General features: G+C 39.2%; 1 protein-coding gene across 2 annotated transcripts in view; it reads left to right on the top strand.

Annotated features, from left to right (window-relative positions):
- Positions 1-6562, top strand: part of JHY (junctional cadherin complex regulator) — a 58407-nt gene extending 51845 nt beyond the window's left edge. The window contains exons 7-9 of one of the 2 annotated variants that reach the window (XM_046016558.1): positions 1658-1738; positions 2530-2658; positions 5415-6562. In XM_046016558.1, coding sequence (XP_045872514.1) covers positions 1658-1738; positions 2530-2658; positions 5415-5612 — 408 coding nt within the window. In that variant the 3' untranslated portion in view covers positions 5613-6562. The remainder of the gene's footprint in view (positions 1-1657; positions 1739-2529; positions 2659-5414) is intronic. The other variant, XM_046016557.1, reaches the window with a different exon arrangement.
- The last annotated feature ends 10399 nt before the right edge of the window (positions 6563-16961 follow it).

Genomic DNA, 16961 nt, shown 5'->3' with positions numbered 1-16961 from the left:
TACTTTAATATTTTTCTGTGATTTTAGCCCAACAACCTCTAAAAAAAAAAAAAAAAACAAAAGCCTCTCTCACCTTTAACCATTAGATATACTGAAAGACTTTGGGCTACACATTTTGAACATTCTAATCGGGGAGATTCTATTTGCAGGACTCAAACCTTGCAGCATAGAAATGTTGCCTAAAAAATACAGGATTCTGGCTCTCTGAAGTACTGAAATTTTAGCAATACTGCTTTCGGCTCCAAGCAACCTTCAAAATTATGAGCTCGTTCTTCTCACCTACAGTTAATCCACAAGTAGATAGTAACGAGTACTGGGGGTCCACAGCTCAAAACATCAGAACCAATATTTGTATGGCTCTCTCGTGCCTTTCCTGACACAAGATTGCTGCTACAGCTCCAGCTATCATATCTACATTCAAGGCAAGGAAAAGGAAAGGGAGAGGCTGCACCAGCCTGAATGAAAGCTAAGCCAACTTGCATTTACGCCTCATGGGCCAGAGCTCAGTGCTGCAGATCTGGGGAAAGGAGTACCTGTCTCCAAGCCTCTATGGTGGGGTAGGACAAGAGAGAAACCGGCTGGTATGAGCTATGGGTAGTCAGCCAATAGGCCAGTGGGAGTAGAACAAATTCTTGTAGCCACTGATACACTGATATAAGATTACTTACGCCCTTCAAATTATCCAAAAATCACATTAACTAAATGGTATTTCTCAGATCTTGCCTAGACTTTTTTTTTTTTTTTTTAAGATTTGTTTATTTGAGAGACAGAAAATGTGCACGCACAAGCAGGGGAAGAGGCAGGGAGAGGGTGAAAGAGAGAGTAGACTCCACACTGAGCGTGGAGCCTGATGTGGGGCTTGATCTCACAAACCCCACCGGAAATCAAGAGTCAGAGACTTAACTGTTTGAACTGCCCAGGTGCCCCAGCTCTTGCATGGACTCTTAATCCTTAAAAATTTAAGACCTTTTCCTAATCGGAGGCAGAGACAAACCATAAGAGACAGAGGTTTGCTGGTGGGGAGGTAGGGGGTGGGGGGTAACTGGGTGGTGGGCATTAAGGAGGGCACGTGGCGGTAAGGAGCACTGGGTGTTACAAACAACGGATGCATCACTGAACTTGACCTCCGAAACTAGTAATACACTTTAATTAATTGAATTTAAGTTTAAAAAATGTTACGGTCTTTTGAATGTTAGGACATGATTAGACAGAACGCTCGCCTTTCGAAGCAATGCTTACCTGATTTAGATTGCCTCTTGCCAGGAAATTCTTTGGTTTCGTGAACCGTATAAGAACAGGTAGATTAGTAATGACAGTAAAAGTAAAAGCAGTAAAGTGGTAAATGTATATGTCGTTTAGAACGTTAATAACGAAACACCTCTTTATTCACTTGGAAATTTTTATTTATAATTTTCAGAATTCCAATTTTGTTGTTGTTGTAGAAGTTGAAAAAGTCAAAACATGTTACTTGACCAGCCACAAATTACCCAAGAGGCTATAATCAATAACTACCATTAGAGTGAAAGAATTATCAGGGAATGTACCAAGTCTCCCAGCGGTCCACGTGGGCTTCCATTCTTATGTGGCTATGACAGCATGGGGGGAGGGGAGTGCAGCCCACGATTCCTTAAAAGGAACTGTCTCTTTGTATTTGTAGAGCTCCAAGCTGAAAGGTTATCAGAAAAGAGATGGGAAGCTTGGAGGCCTTGGACCTGACCTTGAGTCTATCAGAGACAAAGTGAGTGAGATGTACATACGGCATTCTGTAGGCTTGGATTTGCCCACCTGTGTATTAGCGCAACAGTACAGAAATGTCTCCCACCCACCCCCACACCAAGTCCTGATCCAAATGTCTCCCTCTGAATAGAGGCCCTTCTGAAATAACATTAGTAACAGAGACCCAGATACTCCTTTTACCATAAGATAAAATTACCTAGCCAATGTTGTTTTATGTATCCACCTTTTAGTTTGTCTTGAAGGCCTGCACAGAAAAGGGGGCCATGTGCACATGAAAAGAGATGTGTGTGTTATATGGTCGTTGGTCTTTCCCAATAGAGTGATCTTGGTAATTTTGAAGAGTGGCTACAGAGAAGACACTTAGGATAAGAGTTTCCCAACCCCTGAAAAGTGCATCTACTTTATTTCCTTTCCTCTAGTGAAAGAAGATCTTCATTTAATGTGTTTTAACTACAGTTGCACTCAAGGCATAAAAAGAGAGTATAGTTCAAAGTTGGAAGCCAAAATGAAAATAAATTGGGTAAATGCAACAAAGAAGGAGCTGAATGTGATTTAGACCCTGTTAAGGGAACACTGGGTGTGCTTCGGCAATGATGTTCCCCCTCAGAGACAGACTGTTTCTAAGAGAAACATTAACTGTCTCACTGCTGTTGCCTTAAGCATGGCAATCCCATTTCCTCACTGCCGCTAATACAATATGGCCAGCTTGCTAAAAGGAGTGCTGCTTTTAAAGAGAGAACAGAGAGATCTAGAAGGACCTGTGTACTATTGTAACATGGTTTGTCTGAACAGATGCAGAAATTAATCCAAAAAAAGGAATACGCAAAGCAAGTTAAGGAGTATAACATGAAGACATTATCCATTCTGTCAAAACCACAAACAGCGAAAACGGAACGTCAGTCGGCCATCCCTCGGCAGAAGGTAAGAAATCCCCACCACGGCAATTAGCCTCTCAGTTAGAATTAAAAGGAAACCTTTGTCTCCGCTTGACAAATTCCCCATGTTTTCTGAACCCAGGAGGGGTCTAAGCTACTGCCCTTCCTGTGGCTACCCATCATTCAGAGACACTGATACACAAAGAACATGAACACAAATGATACTGTAAGTTTAGCCTGAAGTTCATCGTGGTCTTGGTCCTCCATGTGTTTTCTTCTTATATTTCAAATCTGACACACATAAAAATGAATAGTAAGGCCAGCAGACAGGAAGAGATACTCAACATCACTAATCATCAGGGAAATGCAAATCAAAACCACAGTGAGATCACCTTACACCTGATCAGAATGGCTAGCATTAAAAAAACAGGAAATAAGTGTTGGTGAGGACATGGAGGGAAAAAAAGAACCCTTGTGCACTGTTGGTGGGAATGTGAATGGGTGCAGCCACACTGGAAAACAGTATGGAGGGCCCCCCAAAATTAAGAATAGAATTACCATATGATCCAATAATTCCAGTACTGATTATTTACCCAAACAATACAAAATACTAATTTGAAAAGATATATGCACACACATGTTTATTGCAGCATGATTTATAATAGCCAAGATATGGAAGCAACCCAAGTATCCATCTCTAGAAGAATGGAGACGATGTGCTGTGTACACACACACACACACACACACACACACACACAAACACAGAAGCTTATCACACAGCCTTAAAAAGAGGAAATGGTGCCATTTGTGGCAACACGGATGGACCTAGAGGATATTACGTTAAATGAAATAAGTCAGAAGAGAAAGACAGATACCATACAATTTCACTCACATGTGGAATCTGAAAACCAAATGAACAAAACAAGCAGAATCCAACCTATCAATACAGAGAACAAATTGATGGTGGCCAGAGGGGAGGTGGTGGGGCGATGGGCAAAACATATGAAGGGGAGAGAGAGATAACAGGCTTCCTTGGATGGAATGAGTAAATCATGGGCATGAAAGGTATAGCCCAGGGAATATGGTCAGTGATACTGTGAGAATGTTGTATGGGGACAAATTGTAGCTACACTTGTGGTGAGCACAGTGAGACACAGAGAAGCGGAATCACTAAGCTGTACACCTGAAGCCAAAGTAACACGTGTGTCAACTATACTCCAAACATTTTAAATTGAATAGTAAGGCGATTTCTTAGAACCTAGCAATCCTGATAAATCCTATCAATTTCCTTCTCTACCATTAAATTTTAAAGAATTAGTGTCTTCTTGCCATTTATGGGTTCGTATGTCAAAGAAAAGTCCTTCGTTGTTTCTTTCAAGTTCATTCCCCTACATTTTTCCCCGAGGGACTGTAATATATAGGTCCCTCTAGCCATGAAAAATGATTTCATAAAATACAGAATGTTCTCTCTCTCAGAGGTCATCCAACTGTAAGTCAGGATGTGAATGAAGTACTTTCAGCGGAGACACCGAGCCTCGCAGTGCAAGGTCTCCATCTCAGTCCCAGGAAGAACATGGGACCCTTTGCATGAGGGACAAGTGACCCTTTGGTGCTTTTAGGAATTTGTACTTCATGTTCTCTTACACAGACCATCCTATTTTCTATTTATTGCCTTTCTCCCTGGGACCTTGAAGACCTCAGTCCACTTGATTGAGTTTCCATGGTGCCACTTTCTCTATTTTCTCCAAGCCATTATTTTTTCCATGAAGAGATTCAAGACAACAAGTCTGTAATTAGAAATTCCTACAGAAGTCATCTCTACATACACTGAGAAGTTTAGACATGTTTTTCCCCTTGCAGCACCTGAATATACTACTCCTGCTTCAGCTATCAAGAAACTTATTAAAATATAAAATGGATATCAAGACAGATTTAGAAATCATATGTAGTGATATCGGGGTGCCTGAGTGGCTCAGTGGGTTAAAGCCTCTGCCTTCCGCTCAGGTCGTGGTCCTGGGATGGAGAGTCCTGCATCAGGCTCTCTGCTCAGCAGGGAGCCTGCTTCCTCCTCTCCCTCTGCCTGCCTCTCTGCCTACTTGTGATCTCTGTCTGTCCAATAAATAAATAAAATAAAATCTTTTTAAAAAAAGAAATCATATGTAGTGATATCGTCTTCATTGTAGTGCCTTTTGGAACTGACATCACTGGGAAAAAAAAAAAAAAAGACTGCTTTTTCCAGTCTCCAGGCTTTTATGGATATACTAAAGAAAAGAGTAATTTCCAACTTCTAATAAATAGTTGCTGGAATTCCAAAAGCCTGGGAACAAGAAGAGTTGATGTAATAAATGGAAGCTCAATTTTGTCAACTACAGTGATGTCTTTGGTCTCAAGCTCTGGCAAGTCCGCTCTGAATGGAAAGGTCTGTTAATATCTCCTTAACAGAAGCTTGGTTTTAATAAGACCACTAGAAGCTCAATAGAGCCCACATATAAGAAATTTATTTTCAAACACTTGAATAAAACTTCATTTTAGAAAGAAAACACCCGAAGGCACAGCTCGGTTTCATTTTCCAGCTCTTGTCCATTGCATACTCGTGTGGCTAACTTACTTTGTTGAAACTGTGCATTAGAGAGCAGGACTCGCTTTTCCCATTCGCTCTCCATTCCCATCCGCATCTTCACACCTTATGGTAGCAATGGGTCTCTTCGTATTACCAGTGAACCTGTCCTAAGACTTGATTTCATTTAAGGAATCCAGGGCTCACTATCCATTTCACATAAAATGTTCTCTTTACGCTTTTAGGCTCTGGAATACGCCAAGACCATCCCCAAACCCAAACCTTCAAACCTGACGGACCACGTATCCAAAGAAAAGAAAAATCCCACATACACTCGAAAAGACGACACTCTGCCTGAAATCTCACTGCTGGAGAGACTGCAGAACAGACACGAGAGGGAAAAACAGGCTGTGGCAGCTTTCAAAGTCCTTCACATTGTATAGACAACACATTTGTCGGAGACCAAAAATGCCCGGGACTGGACTTGGAGAAAAAAAACTCCAACCACCTCTCTGTGTAGAGAGCGGACCTTCTGTCCTCCAGCTGCAGTCCACGTTTGCTTTGTACAGGATTTAAAATATGAGGACTTATTTACTTTACAGAGCTGTATTTTACTTTCTAGGAAGGTTCTTTTATTATTTATTTTCAAATCAGAATTTTGGGTAGAAAAAGAACTAGGGAACAAAGCTTTTTTAGTTTCGTAGCAGATCTTTTAATTTCTCAAAATATCTCTACCCTTCCTTGTAAAATGAAACCTTGAAGTGACCCAGCAAAAAATGTATCTAACTTCTGCTTCTCTCTTAACTTCCCAATAAGGAAAGAAAAAAGTATAGAAACACTTCGGTTTTGAATAAAATGAATGTAAATTGGACTAACTGCCAGGACATTTGGAGATAGTTTCCCAAATAGTTCTAAAGTCTCTAAATTTAAAATAAAATAAAATAAAATACCCCAATGTCCTAACAGAGCATCGTGACATAAATCAGAAATCCAGCAAGTCCAGAAACATCCACTCTGGCCACTCTGAGCGATATACTTTCTCAGAGTTACTTGCTCCAAGTGTGTGAATATGCCAGGCATCTTGCCATCAAAACATCTTAAAATGTTACCACATCTGTGCTTACATACACACACACACACACACACACGTTAGGTAAGAGGAGAAAGCATTCCACATTTTACTGCTGAATGTCACTATTAATATTATCTACTTTTGTCTCTTGAAACTGAATAAACATTATCAGGTGATAACTGAATAAAAATTATCAGGTCTTAAAATAAATATGGAAGAATTTTTTCTTACTTGCTTGTATTAGATGGGCATTGGATTCTTTGACAGCCATATCCAGAAATGGGCAATTTTAACACTAATTTCAGGGAAAAACTATCTATACAGGTGGCATAAGAAATAGCTTTGGAGAGTTATTCCTTCGTTATAAACATTTTACATAAACCATGATGTGGTATATAAAAGCTACCTGTCCATGATTTTCTCTTAAAACTGAAAGCAATTAGAATTGAAAGTCTGGAAAAATTATACATATATGAAGATAAATAAACTGACAAATCATGTTTTGGTGGTATTTTGAAAATTATATCATATATGAAGTATTAGTTTGGAAAAATCATATCTCAAACGACTCCTAAGATATATTTGTAAAAGAAGAGGACCCTTCATGGTACATGGTGAAGATTTTTCTAGAAGCTTAAGAATTTCTTTTTCCAAATGGCCTTAAATTTAAACTTACTCTGGAAGATTAAATAATGCATATAGAGACATTTCCAAATTTAAAGGGACAGAACAAATTTTTAAAATATTCCACTTCTATTAGAGTATTTTTAAAGTATTTTAGGGGCACCTGGGTGGCTCAGTGGGTTAAGCCTCTGCCTTTGGCTCAGGTCATGATCTCAGGGTCCTGGGATCAAGCCCTGCATTGGCCTCTCTGCTCAGCAGGGAACCTGTTTCCCCCTCTCTCTCTCTGCCTGCCTCTCTGCCTACTTGTGATCTCTCTCTCTCTCTCCCTGTGAAATAAACAAATGAAATCTTAAAAAAAAAAGGGGGGGGGTATTTTAAAAGAGCTTAGAATGGGCTTATCTTATTCACATACTAATTTTTCAGAAAAGTAAATGGAGATTAGGTTAGGATAAATGACTCTTGGCATATGTCAGTCCTACTGATAATAGCAGATGGAGTAGCCCGGTCTAAACTTCGGCCAATACCAAGGACAGTGCTATTTGATTGTTTCTAGGAAGGGGTTGTTCTTGTTTTCTCTGTGGGCAAGGAGCATATAATTATTATGAACTTCAGTTTTGGACATGAACTCCCATTGTTTCATTTCTAGAAATACTCATTACTACATACCTGATCATATTTTAACACATACAATCTGGCAACTTCATAACTATGTTGTTAAAGTTGAAGGAGACACGTAACTTAACTCAGATGTTGACTCATAAGCAGGTGGCACAATTCGGTCTACATCAAACATTTCACAGAATCTTTACTTCCAAGGCAAGTCTATACCTCCAGCATGTAAACCCTAGAACATCACAATTCTTTGTACACAAATACTGAAAGTGACAAGTAGCATCTAAAAGGGCTGTTCCTACAGGAATAGAACATGTTTGCTAGAAGCTGGGGGTTGAGATCAAAGAATGAACCAAAACAGGCCACTGTCTGAGCCCACCTGGTAAGATCTAGCAGATCACTAAGCCATCATGATACGAAGCTAAGATTCTACAGAAACAGTGAACGACACATACTTCTTTGCTCCTCCTTGAAATTAAGTCAACAGCACTGATCTTCTGCAGACCCAAGTGGATCAGTGATCAATTTTTACAGTACTTCTGCTTCAGATACTAAGAAGTAAAGACAATCTGCCTATTAGAAAGCAAGGAACTTGAAACTTGAGTGACAGAGTGAGGGAGGGCCTGTATTTGACCAGATGTTATATATGCCCACTGAAAGACACACGGCCTAATCTGCCTAAACACTATGAAATGGTGTAAATAAAGGACCTTTAAACCACATATTCTCTTATTATAGACTCCTCTTCATGGTGTTTTTCCATCTTGAATTTCTAAGGAGAGCATCCTGTTAAGAGGAAGCTTTGTTCCAAGTAGCTGAATTTCATGATAGCTGTCTTCATGATATTGTTTTGTATATTAAGGAGTCTCTTGGGAGTTATCTAGAAACCAGTCCAAGAAAAGACAATATTGAGGAACAAAATAAAAGGTAAGTCTAGCAAAACACCAATGCCTGATGGTTCCAATTGGGGCCCTATTATTGGTTAATGAATCATTGTTAAAACCTCACAGCAAGCATGAGCGTGCAGTCTAGTCTATAGTGAGAAAATGACTCTCCATCCCAACAGTTATTAGCTGGGAGTTGTTTGAAAACACATCCAGTAATTATTACAACACTGAAGCTAATTGAGAACTTTGAGTTGATAGCAAATGGTCTACAATAGCAAACTCAGGGTGGGGGGGGGTGTCTTTTTAAATTACTTATTGACAAACAGCATACATATCAATAGAATTTGGGCCATAGTCTGAAGATCTCAGGACACATTTAACTAATTATTTCCAAAATATTCTTGAAAACATAGATTACTATCATATTCAAAGTAGCGCTTGAAAATTTAAAATTCTTACAGAAAAAAAAAATCAAAGTTACTCATCTAAATATGCCTTTTTAAGATTAACTTTATTAGGGCAAGAATAAATCCTGATGAATAATAGTTCATCCAATTCTCAAGTATTCATCGGATGATAACAGGACTTCTCTTCCCTAACTCTAAGTGTGCTTTCATAATTTCTATTCCTAAGGTAAAGAGACAAAAAGATAACACGAATACTCCATTTGCCTCTAGTTGTTTTCCCAGTGAGGCAAGGGTTTCAAACAACACAATAAAATTGTTAATTATTGTGGATTGTTTATCCAGAGTGTCTCACCCCCCTTTTATCCCTGACTCTAAGGAGTTGTCTATATTGTCAGATAAAATTTGTATACTATAAAGGCAATATAAAAGAGAAATATGAATTATAATAATTTTGTGTAAATATTCCACTCTTAAAAATAGACTGAAGTAGGAATCCAGAGTAGCTAAAATCTAATATTCAAAGTCAAATTTAAAAAAAATTTTTGTGCCCTTGGGGTGCCTGATTGGCTCAGTCAGTAGAACACGCAACTCTTGATCTTGAGGTCATGAGTTCAAGCCCCACATTAGGCCTACAGCTTACTTAATACAGATCCAAAACAGTCCCCTCACCCCCCTGCCTCCAGGCTAAGTACAATATTTGTTCCTCCTGCTCCTCTAAATTTGTTGAGCAAAACCATACAGCTTTTCACAAAGGTACTAAGAAAACATATCTCCATTTTCTAGCCAAATATCTGGTCAATGGAAAGCAAAAGCTTTTAGGTGGCAAAATTTTTATTCACTGATTAATTTTATTCTCTCATCTTAAAAACTCCATTCTTTATCTTTGGTTACTAAGTTTGGGTTCTGTGAAAAAACTGGAATGTTGGGGCCTCCCCAAAATGTTGTGGAAACATCACATTTCAAGATGAAGATGCAAAATAAATAGATTCTTCAGTTCTGTATACCCCTCAATACAGGGAAGGCTCTTTGCGTAACATGAAGGGAGGAAAAAAAGAATTTGGTGGGCAGGCCTAATCTCCCTTGCTGCCTCTCCACTGCCTTTTCATTTTCCCTGGCAAACCTGAGCAATGTAAGTAATTAATTTTCAATAAACTGAGAAAACAGTCTTCCATCCTTAAATAACTCTAATAGGTTGAGAGGATTACAATGATATGAATATTTCAGACAAATATATTTCGTGAAGACTTGGAGATATGGGATGATTTCATAAATATTCTTTACTGAGTTGACAGCTCGTCCCCGAGACCAGCCCCAATGCTGGGACTGCTAGACCGGTTTCTCAAGGTCCCACGCTTTAGCAAAAGATATTTAAATAGTATGATGCAAATTAAACAGTGGGGAGAATAATCTTCAGATATTTAAAATTCCAAAAGTGTGATCAGTTATTCCTTCAGAAGCTGTCTACATAGACGGAAGTAGACAACAGAATACCCATATATATGGATATATATATATATATATTCAATAATATTAATGTTCTTGAATAAAATCAATAGAGCTCTCTCTGTAGAAAATATAGCTAAATAATTTGGGCCCCAAACATACTCTCTCCTCTGTGACAAATAGGTCTCCCGAATTAATTTTACACTTTCCTTTTTCACCATCTGGACAACTACCAAAGTCACTGCTATGAAGTCTGGGGGGGCCTCACCTCATATTTCCAACCCATCACCTGGCAGGGAGGTCTCTCCCATTACCCTGCTTCCACACAATGGGGACACTGAAGCAGTGCTGATGAGGTCCCCAAATTTGTTGTCTCTACTTAAAATTGATAATCTCCAATCACACAAACCTCAAGCACCTATTTTTAATGAATCCTTCAGATGAATATCAAAGAACTATTTAGCCATGTCTAATATTTTAATTAGATTATATTCTCAATTTAACCCATTAAACCTCCTTTGATGATCCCAATATTTAGTGTTTAGCCTCAGATGCACGAGGTAATGAATACCGGACCTTTTGATTTAATGAGAATTTCAGCTCTTCCAGCCTGCGCCTCTTTGTGTACCTTTTATTTTGCTGGCTATAGAATTCAGTTAATTGAAGGAGTCCTTTACCATCACACATTAAGGAGGATAAATTAGCATCCCCATTCTGATTGGAAAATGCAAGCAGACAGTTTTGCTTTGATCTGAGGATTGAACTGAGGAAGGCAGCGGTCCTCTGAAAATGAGCTGATGGCCTTGTTATCAGGCCAAAATGCAGATGCGTCCATCCGTGTGTCACAAAACACTTAATGTCTTAATTGATCACCTTCCAACTCTCCCTGTCCTGTTTGCCTCATTCTCTTTGGGGGTGTGTGTGTCGGGGGGTGTGTCTTGCTGTCTGTTTATCCTGGTTTCTCAACTCAGAGATTTAGGGACCTAGGTTTTCAATTAATCTGAGACCAAGGAAAATGAAACAATAAATTCCCTCACCTTGAAATTTCTAAGAATATCCTGTAAAAACTATGTGGACCTCTCACAGACCAATATTCTTAAGGACTAACTCTAACTTCCAATGCCCTCAGACTGGTAGATCCCATGCCACTGGTACTGCATCACTGAATAGGAGGCAGGAAGGAAGGACTATTACAGATTTTGGCAAGGAGGTCAGCCTTTCAATCTGTTCTAAAGATAATGCAATTCAGGGCGGCTGGGTGGCTCAGTGGGTTCAAGCCTCTGCCTTCAGCTCAGGTCATGATCCTGGTCGTGGGATCAACCCACATCCATCCAGGCTCTCTGCTCAGCAGGGAGCCTGCTTCCTCCTCTCTCTCTGCCTTCCTCTCTGCCTGCTTATGATCTCTCTCTCTGTCAAATTAAAAAAAAAAAGAAAAAAAAGATAATGCAATTCTCCTGAACCTCAACAAATGTAGTTGCATAAAAGGAAGACCAAGGTAAGAGATCAACACCTCCATCACTCACTGTAAAGGCCAGAATTAAATAACATTAAATTCAGACTGAGACTTGTGGGTAAATATGTTAGACTAAACACATGAACATACGTACACCGACTTCACTCCCTTGGCAAGCCCACACTAAAAGGGTTTTTAGTAAAGGGTTTTTAGAAGACAAAAACATAAGAACAGGAGGAGAGAGCATGATAATAAAAGTAGGAAAACAGATATAAGTTGAAAAAAAAATTCTAACCTAGCAAATGGGAAACCCAAGCATCAATCTGATTTACATTCCAGAATATCCAAAATGCTCAGGAATGGATGATGTCACTTACCTTTGAAAGAGGAATGTAAGGGATTGAGGGGGGCTAGATGAAGGACAATTGCCCCTTTGTTACCCCCCAAAAGATTGCTCTCCCCTCTGCAGAGGGTAAAGCAGTCTCTCTGGAGTAAGGGCCAAGTGGCTCTGTTGGGAGGCACAATACAGAAAGCAAAGTGAACAGTGAATGTGTGTGTTCTAAACCCAGAGACCTCTGGTTTGCCACATGGCTCCCAGAACATTGGGAACATCTCATCCTACAAGCAGGAGTTTGAAAAATCCTTCTCTGGAAAATCTGACCAGCCTAAAATAAAAGCCTTGAAAATTCTGACTTTAGGAGGTTCTCTAACGGAAGAACTCAACCACATTATCACAGGGGGAAAGCTCACAGTCTAAAGTATCCCCCCCCCCCACACACACCATGTATCACAGTCTCCTATTAGCCTTTTCTCATAAACATGAGCAAACAACAGGGGATATCTACGTATCTGAAGAGATCATCGAGGAAACCCACTAGAAAGGAAGAGTAGGACTTAAAAGAGATCTTGGAAGTTAGAAATAGGATAGCAGAAATTTAAAAAGTTAAAGGTTGGAACACTGAGGAATTTTCCCAGGAAACAGAGCAAAACAGATAAAAGGAGAGAAAATGGAAGAGAAAAAGAATTTAGAGGATAAATCTAGGAAGGAAAAAAAATCCAAATAATAGGAGTTCCATAAAGAACATAGAGAATAGAAATGCTTGAAGAACTAATTCAAGAAAACTTTCCATAACTGAAAGGACTTTTCAGACGGACAGAGTCTACTGAGTATCCAGAACAGTGGAAGCTAAGCGACCAAGGAACATAGCTGTAAAATTTCAGACGGCTGGTTACAAAGAGAGCATCCTACAAGCTTCCAAAAAGGAAAACAAATGAATAAATTAAATAGGATACACAAAGAATCAAGAATCAAAGCCCTCGCAGCAGCCTTTAGGCCCTCGCAGCACCTTTAGGCCCTCGCAGCAGCAATACTGGAAGCTAATGAAAATAAATCAAATGACGTTTTTTAAATTTCAGAAGTATTCCAAAATAATTTCCAACTTAGAATTCTACACTTAGCCAAAATACTAAAAAAGCATGTGACTAGAATAAAGAGATCTTTTAGATAAGGATGAAGCCTAAAACATTTACCTTTCACACACCAATCTGGAAACTACAGGAGACTGTGTTCCCCCAAAATGAGAGGGTAAAGCAAGAAAGAGGAAAATATAGGAAACAAAAGTAAATTGAAAGGAATCCCAGGGGGGCACCTGGGTCACACATTGGGTTGGACCTCTGCCTTCAGCTCAGGTCATGATCTTGGGTTCCTGGTATGGAGCCCCACAATCAGGCTCTCTGCTCAGCGGGGAGCCTGCTTTCCCCCTCTCTCTCTGCCTACTTGTGATCTCTGTCAAATAAATAAATACAATCTTTTAAAAAAATTTTTTAAAAAGAAAAAAGAAAGGAATCCCAGGATGAAGGGGAAGAGAGATACAGCAACACAAAATCCAGAGGGCAGCAGACCAGAGGTTCAGGGAAAATGAAACCTTAACAAGAGTATCTTGGGAGTCGGCTATAGAGAAATGGTGAAGAGTCTGGAGTTACACTGGTCACAAGTACATTAAAAATTAAGGCAAATATTAAGTCCCAGGGGGAAAAAAAAAAGGAACTAAGTCTTCAGGAAAAAGTAATCTCAGTTGATTACCTGGCCGCGCTGAGAGTCAGACATGCATACTATAATAATGGTCCAACCAAAACTCTGGCGTGGACAAAGAGATGAAGAGGGTGCACAGAGGTGGTGGGAACAGGGAAGAAAGAACTAAATTTTCACCTTTTATAGCATGAAGTACTAGATAATTCCTAAAACAAAAATACCAAAAACAGCAGTTCAGCAATTATTTAGAAACATGAAGACAAAAAATAAATAAATAAAACTATCACCCAGTACTGGAAACCAGTTGTCTCTGTAGTAAAGAGAACAGGGAAGGGGCCAGGGGACTGCTTCTTTTTAAAATAATCCTTCTAGAACTGTTCGCCTCTATAAACAATGCAAATGGGTAAATGATGAAACTCAAGTCTTTAAAATTAAATGGAGAGAACTCAGGAATTAAAATAGATGGGAAAGAACAGATCATAAAGTATTAGGGGTTTTTTTGTTTGTTTGTTTTGCTTTTAGCTTGTAAATTGTTCATTTGAAACTCAGAATAAAGAGCTACCTTTCTATCCTTATTCCCGTTGTTTTCTACAGTTTATTTCCCATCCCATGTCAAGCACTGAAGAAGAATAAGGACTACTTGGCCATTCTTGAACTTCTGGTTGAAATACTGGCAAGTGTACTTAATCACTTTCATTATTGGTAGCCATGGATGCTAGAGAGAGAATGGAGGTTACAAATATTCAGATAATCCCTAAGAATTATGTTAGTCAATATTTTTAAACCACTCTTGCTTATTCTTGTTGCAGAGGTATATTCCTAAGGTGTGCCTTTAAAAAAAAAAATTCTTAAAAGCTTCAGAAAAAAAGCTTGTATCTTGGATTTTCCTCCTAGATCCTTTACTGAAAACAGGCAACTCAATCTCTTAATAGGGCTCCCATAGATTTGACTTATACCTTCCTTCCCTACAAAACATTTATGTCTACCAGGAGAACAGAAACCCTGGGGCAGGATGGGGTGAGACAGGAAAGAGGGAGAGAAGGAGCATTCTAAATGAAGTATCCTCAATGCAACTACATGGCCCTATACGGCTCTATTTCATCCCAGACCACCATGTCCTCTCTTAGTCCACACAACAGGATAATGACGAAGAGAAAATAAGATGAAGTTATTTTAAAAAAACTAATTAAAAAGAGACATAATAACCCCTCGTAATGATAGTGATAGAACACAAAACTAATACCTTTGAGTTACGCGTGTTGTTACTGCCGTAGTCCTATGAAGTGTGGGATCAAGAACCAACCTGATATGTTCAGATCTATATTGTAATTTATTATCTTCCTCTACATTTTTCATCTAAGATCTTACAGTAGATACTTTTACCTCATTATCTCCTCACCATTCTTAAAGGACACTCTCCTCATATTTCTTTTTTTTTTTTTAAGATTTTATTTATTTGACACACAGAGAGAGATCACAAGTAGGCAGAGAGGCAGGCAGAGAGAGAGAGCGGAGGAAGCAGGCTTCCTGCTGAGCAGAGAGCCCAATGTGGGGCTCGATCCCAGGACCTTGAGATCATGACCTGAGCTGAAGGCAGTGGCTTAACCCACTGAGCCACCCAGGCGCCCCTCTCCTCATATTTCTGATACCAAGTAAGAGACATAACATAATCCTGAGCAAAAGGAAGGTTGGAATTTAAGTCTCCAAGTCAAGCCATCTAGCCAGTGGCTATAATGCCAAATCCAGCTGCAATTACACAATTTTGTGAAGAGAGAAGAGAAGGCTCACAGAAGTAGAAACAAAATCATGGAGGAAAACTTATCTGGTGTACATACTTGGAATTCTAGAAGGGAGTAAATAAAATAAAGAAAGGTATCTTTGGGAGTGAGAATTAAAACCAGAAAATACAATGGAGAGAATCTGGACAGAAAACAGAATCATATCAAATTTTTTTTTGTCTCCTAAATATTTATTGGAATGATCACAGATCTCTACAAGTATTAATTTGTAACTCATCAAATTAATCAGTTGTAGGACATTGAGCAAGTCAATCTCTCAGACTCTTAGTGGCCTTGTCTATAAAGATTAGGCAAAATTTTTAGTTTTATTTTTCATCCTACTCAATATGCAAACATCTTCAAAAACATCCGGGCAAGTAGCTACCCAACTCTGGCTTGAATGAAAAGGGCGAAGGGGCTCAGTACCTCCTTAACAAGAATTAGGATTTCAGATGGTTCTTCATCAGAAGTTTTTCCATAAATTGATCTAAGATTTTACTAGATGATTTCCAGCTAATTTTAAAATTTTATATCCAAAATTACTATGCAAAATCCTTTCCTCTACAGGATACAAGAACAATAGCTTCCCCCCTCCCGCCTTTCACTTTTATCACGACATGAATTAGTGGTAAAGTAGGATCATGAAAACCGACTTCTAGTCTGAAGTCTGTCACTGTCTCTTTAACACTGACAAGGCATTCATGATACCTGGATCCTAATTTCTTCACTTATAAAAAGAAGGGCTTAGATTTTGTTAAAGTTCTCTAACACTGACCATCCCTTCCTATCTAGCTGTCCTTGACTCCAGTGATCCTCACTTTGTTTTCTTACTTTCTCAAATGGGGCATAGGAGACTTCCTTAATGAATAAAAGAATACCCTTTTCATTTTCTGGTTTCTCCTAATTCTTGTTATAGATTTATTTATTTAGAGCACATGAACTGAAATCTTTGAGAGGACAACTTTAATAAGTTGGAATTTATAGTCCCTTTCCTACAAAGAAAAGATAGGATACTAGGATCTTAAGGGTTAGAAAAAACCAAACCAGCTCACCTTCTCACCAATGAAGAACCGTAACAGAGCCTCCCAGCCCCTAGTGTTTTGCTTTCCAACTTCTGCTCAAACTTTTCCAGTGAAAGGTGCTTGGTGTTTTCTGGACTTAGCCTGTTCTACTGATAAGCAGCACCCTACTGGCCTATAGGAGGTATGCAAATGTTCCAAAATCTGCTTCCCTGGAAACACCCATTGGTTCTGGTTCTGCCTTCTTTAGCAGAGCTGCATAGATACACCCCTTCGTACTGAGGAGCCCTGTAACCATCAACTACAACTATCATAGCTAATCTCCTCTCCCACCCCTGCCCAATACTCGGCTTCTCTAAGCTAAGCAGCTCATACTCCCCTATGTTTTCCACACATTTTACTATCTAGGCTTTTGTATACCGGTTGACTTTTAGCTTGTCAACAGCCTCTATAAAATGTGATGCC

The sequence above is a fragment of the Meles meles genome, chromosome 8 (genome assembly GCF_922984935.1).
Source record: "Meles meles chromosome 8, mMelMel3.1 paternal haplotype, whole genome shotgun sequence".
Lineage (NCBI taxonomy): Eukaryota > Metazoa > Chordata > Mammalia > Carnivora > Mustelidae > Meles > Meles meles.
The sequence above is the reverse complement of the archived record's forward strand: the minus strand, read 5'-3'. Positions and strand labels throughout refer to the sequence as shown.